Source organism: Alosa alosa, chromosome 15, assembly GCF_017589495.1.
Source record: "Alosa alosa isolate M-15738 ecotype Scorff River chromosome 15, AALO_Geno_1.1, whole genome shotgun sequence".
In the NCBI taxonomy this organism is placed as follows: Eukaryota; Metazoa; Chordata; class Actinopteri; order Clupeiformes; family Clupeidae; genus Alosa; species Alosa alosa.
Window position 1 is genome coordinate 4,808,936 of NC_063203.1, and position 5,241 is coordinate 4,814,176.

General features: G+C 39.8%; 1 protein-coding gene across 1 annotated transcript; it reads right to left on the minus strand.

Moving 5' to 3' along the window:
• Positions 1 to 1,439: 1,439 nt before the first annotated feature.
• Positions 1,440 to 4,769, minus strand: LOC125308590 (extracellular calcium-sensing receptor-like). The gene is made up of 6 exons (XM_048265148.1): positions 4,570 to 4,769; positions 4,165 to 4,444; positions 3,235 to 4,050; positions 2,869 to 3,096; positions 2,578 to 2,680; positions 1,440 to 2,356 (listed from the first exon to the last, which is right to left on the minus strand). The coding sequence occupies exons 1-6, from the start codon at positions 4,767 to 4,769 to the stop codon at positions 1,440 to 1,442; spliced, it is 2,544 nt and encodes an 847-aa protein (XP_048121105.1).
• Positions 4,770 to 5,241: the final 472 nt, after the last annotated feature.

The window sequence follows — 5,241 nt, forward strand, 5'->3', positions numbered from 1 at the left end:
TGCCTTCAGTCTCCAGGGTGAGCTGGTCAAAATCGGCACGGCTTCCTACGTCACAAGCCGAAACATTTCAATATTCCCACCCACCACCCCCTTTTAGGGGAAATATTACGTTATGTGGATATAATGGAAACCTATGGAGCTGCATTGAAGTGGGCAGGGAAAAGAATTTAGAATTCTTTGAACAAACGTGAATTAAAGGCACAAAATAAGGTTGGTGTAAGAGTTATCTGTGTGTTCATGGGATTTATTCTAATTCCATCACTTATGTATTTCCTACAACTAGGAAAGATATGTGAGATAGCTATGTTGTACTGAAGTTCCACAGTTGGATAGCTAGCTAGCAAGCTAACCGTTTTACATTGGAGATTATGGTAAGCGTTAGCTACAAGCTAAATTTGTCCTCTCAACACTGGGGTATTGGAAATGAATTAGGTTCATAGTGTACATAGTTTCGGCATGAGTCAGTTACATACATATTTCTTCATAACTGTTGTGTAAAGTAAAAGGATTGAATGTCCTGTGAATCAATAACTAGATGTAACGTGTGACTAGTTGTCTTTCCCATTGGAATCAATAGCCACATTTGCATGTACATTTTTATTTCAATCCGATTGAAATGAATCTCATTAATGATTTCAACCAACCTGTTTACATGAACGCTAAATAATCTAATTGGCATTTTGTCTGCGTTTACATTTACCATGAGCAAGATCCTTGATGAGAGACGAGAGCTTTGGTTCTTGCACAAGAGACTTTGCTTTTTGCTTGTGACATTTTGTTTTTTCATCATTTAAATTATGGCCATACGTTAAAAAGGACACTACTTTGGATTTCAAATGTCTACTCCTGTGGAAAGGTATCTCAAACATAAATAACAATATGAATTGACTTTATCAGCTTAGCTGCGTAGTGCTAGTTGTTTACTCGTGGCAATGATTGCTAAAGAGAGAAAAGTAATCCTTTTTAGCTTACAGTGACAGGTGCTTTCTGCTTCCTCTCTGAACTGTAGAATTACAAGCCCACTTCTGTTCACAGAAAAAAAAAACATTTTTTGGTTGGAACCAACATTTCGAGTTTTGAACAAGTTTATTATTGGTCGAAATACTCCAAACAGTGGACATCTAGAGCGAATACCAGAGCAGTCAGAGCAGTTTTCTGTTGACCTGTGTCTGTGTGTGTGTGTGTGTGTGTCTGTGTGTGTAAGCACAAACAATAGAGTCTAATACAGTCATCATCTTTTTATTTAGTCAACCTGAAGGTCCAGCTACATTGAATTAGTTTGAAATCCCTATGGCCCTATTGACATTCAGTCCCTAGATTATAGTAATATTTATGATCAAGATAAAGGTTTACAATATTGCAGTGAACACCTCTGTTGTGAAGATATAAAGGGAAATTAATTAGAACTGACAGGTATTTGTTTTGAAGTCCTGCAATATTTAATATCGAATATCACTGGATGTTTTTCCAATTACATGTTTTTTAGTGTTCAAATCTGGTTTTAGTAAAATAATATAGCACTTTGGTAGGAAAATACAAAATAATAAACCAGAACTTGAAGCTAAAATAGCAAATATCTCCACTGCCACTGTAAGTTTTCCAGGAGAGCTGACATAAGCTGGTATGAAGCTGATCCAGACGGCACAGAATATCAACATACTGAAAGTGATACATTTGGCCTCGTTAAAGTTATCAGGAAGTTTGCGAGCTAGGAAGGCCAGTATGAAACACATGACAGCAAGGATTCCTATGTAACCCAAAACCGCCCAGAAACCTACAGCTGACCCAAGCTCACACTCAAGAATAATCTTTTCCTGATAAAGGTTCATGTTTCTGTAAGGAAAGGGAGGGGATATAGTTAACCACAGGACACATATAAGCACTTGTATGAGAGTGAAGCCAAGAACACTGAGTCTCTGTTGCAGAGGCCCAAACCACTTCATGACATTACTGCCTGGAAGAGTGGCTCTGAAGGCCATTAACACCACTATTGTTTTCCCCAGAACACAGGAGATGCAGAGAACAAAGGTGATCCCAAACGCTGTGTGACGCAACATACAGGACCACTCAGAGGGCCGACCAATGAAAGTAAGAGAGCAAAGGAAACACAGAGTCAGTGAGAAGAGCAGCAGGAAACTCAGCTCTGAGTTATTGGCTCTAACAATAGGTGTCTCTCTGTGGAAATAAAAAATGATTGCAGTCATCAATGTGAAGAGGGCTCCTAATGAAGCAAACCATGCTAGTAGTATCCCCATCACCTCATGATATGACAAGTATTCTATCTCTTTTGGGATGCAGGCATCTCCTCTCTTGTTGGACCAGTACTCGCCTAAGCACTGCATACAATCAGCAGTATCTGGAGGATCAAAATAAAAATGACCAGGTTTACTTTCCCCGTTAAAAGAGGTAGTTTGACTAATCATTAATTGTTTGCATAGTATGTATGATACATCCAGTCATATCACTTGGACAGCTGTAAAAAAGCTAAATGGTGTAGTCTTAGAAATCTAAAAAAGAAAAAGACTGGTGAATGGGGTCATTTACAGTATGCATCACCTGTATTATTGCTAATCTTGCCTGGTGGACATGGTACACAGTTGTAGCAGCAGACAGGCCTGCCTTTCTGTACAGCCTTCCTAGTGCCCGGAGGACAGCTCTCACTGCACACAGACACAGGCACCTGGAACAGACACAGATGTGTATGTTTATACATTGAGTCATTCACACTCATCTTTTAACCATATGTAGAATGCCTCCAGCATCCCGGGTAGCAGTGTGACCTGGCCCCGGTTTGGTACAGATCGGCACCAAATCAGGCCCAGATCCCCTCGCTGCTTTCTATTTAATGTTTAAAAGTTGTGTGTTTACCTCTTTGTGCCCTCCGCCCCACTTAATGTTTATGTTAGTCATTCTGAACTGCTGATCTTTAGGCAAGAACCCATCATAACGGCCAATTATGTCAAAGTCTGTGGTTCCTTTTCTGATGTTTCTTAAATTTATCAATTCATATCTTGCTGGTGAATCTCCATTGCTATCAAAAAACATTTGCTCACCATCGGGCATGGCAAAATTCACAGATTGCAGGTAATGCAAAACCTTAGAAATAGAATAGAAATAGAAATGTCATGATAAGGGGGCTTATCACATCTCATATTATTAGTCACAGTAATCTTGCCAAGAATGAATGAAAATACTGCATGTTCCTTTCTAATGAAATAAATAATTATTGCTCACCTGCCATAATTGAATCTGTGTGGGTATAGCACAGGTGCCATTGATAAAGGGCCCTTTTCCAGGCTGACAGGTGTGGATATTGTGTAATGCATGTGCCACAGCATAAACAGCTTTATAAACGTTATTGATAAACCTTAGTTCAGACACATCAGTAAACTGATTTTTGACATTTTTGAGATGCTCAGATCCATTGCACTGTTTTCTGGCATCATTTTCCATTGGTGGATTCAAAGAACAGTCAAAGACAGATTCCCAGAAGTCTCTCAGGAAAAGACTGTTAGGATACTTGGAAGGGTGTAGGCTCTGTAGAAAAGGTCCCAGACCGGGAATCTGTGCCTTGCTGACTGTAAATCCAATGGATCCAATGAGAACTGTGTGCCCTTCACTGTCTGTAAGGGAATCATCTGTGAGCCATGCTTCACTGCCAACCCACTGCAGACCAGAAATGTTTTGTCGGTGCAGTTCTGCCACTAACACTTTGATCTCCCTGTGAGACATGAAGGTAACAATCACTTTTGATGTGGAGTTTTGTATGACATCTACTATTCTTAGAAGCTCATGTTTTGGTCCTGTTATTTCAAAAGCCTCATTATACTCAATACACACTCCTTCCTCTTTTGCTGCTCTCATAAAACCAGCCATCCCATTGATGCCATAATCATTTGCATTGCTTATGGCTCCAACCCAGGTCCAGCCAAAGTGTTTGACAAGTTGAGCTAGAGCTCTGCTCTGGTAGTAATCACTGGGAATGGTTCTGAAGAAGGAAGGGAACTCTTTTCTGTTACTCAAGCAAGGGCATGTTGCAAAGTGGCTGATCTGTAAGGTCATCAAACACAGTACTATGAGATTTGTTATCCTCATGAAACTAAGAACAAACATACATCCATCAGTGATTGCAATTATGAAATTAATTTGCCCTGTAAGTCTTACCACTGGTATCTGAAACTGCCCAATTACTCTGGCAAATCCTATTGTTGGTGTTGACCCAGAATGTCCAATTATTGCTTGTATGGCATCTGGTTTAGTACAGTTTTCTGTCCTCTGCTGACCATTTATCAAATTCATGGCTGCCCTTAGTATATCCATGGTGCCACAGTCATCATAAATCTTGTATCCCAAAGAGATCCCAGGCAAAATATCAGGGTTTCTGTTTATTTCTTCTATTGCAAAAATAACAGTATGAGCAAACTTGAATTCTCTGAAATTGAAACTGAAGATTTTTGATTAGTTGCATAATTTTAATCGTCAGGTATAGAGAACCATCCACCACTTATTCAACAATTTAACTTTTAACAAAAGTAGCAACATACATTTCTAAATTTGTGGTATACCTACTTTTTGCATTGGCGTCTATCTGGCATATTGATGAAAGTGTCCACTATTCGATCTTGCTCAGTGCGGAAGGAAAAAATTCCCCCAATGACAAAGTCTCCATCTTTTTCGTATTCAGGTAGCTCTGCTTGGCCCAATAGGCTGCACTTGGGCTCCTTTGCTTGGATCACAAGACCCAGGAGTATATGCACCAGCAGCCGCATGGCACTGTGCATCTGTCCCCAAATCCAGGCCCTAACTTATATAGTATAGGCTCTGCATCTCAACACCTGCCACCACTAGAGTGCATCACCTATCAGGTGCACAAATGTGAAAGAAGTTGCCCTGGGAATAAGAAAAAAACAACAACTAAACAATCACAGAAATCACACGCTTTTACTCATTGTTGGAATAATCTTATTTTCCAGTGTAAGTAGTGTTAGGAAACCCACAATATATGTGCAGGTACCAATATTAAACAGAATTAATACAGAATTAATGGACAAGGGCGAGAGGCAAAGAACTCCATTCCAAGTCCATTAATTCTGTATAACAGGACACCTCAAAGGCCGTTATTCCACTTATCACCCGGTTGCCACTATAGGCAATAGTCATGCCTTTATAACACGCAAAGGAAACAAGCGGTTCCATTTAAAAAGTAGCCGACTTGTTCAGTTTGTTGTACAACTTTCTTTG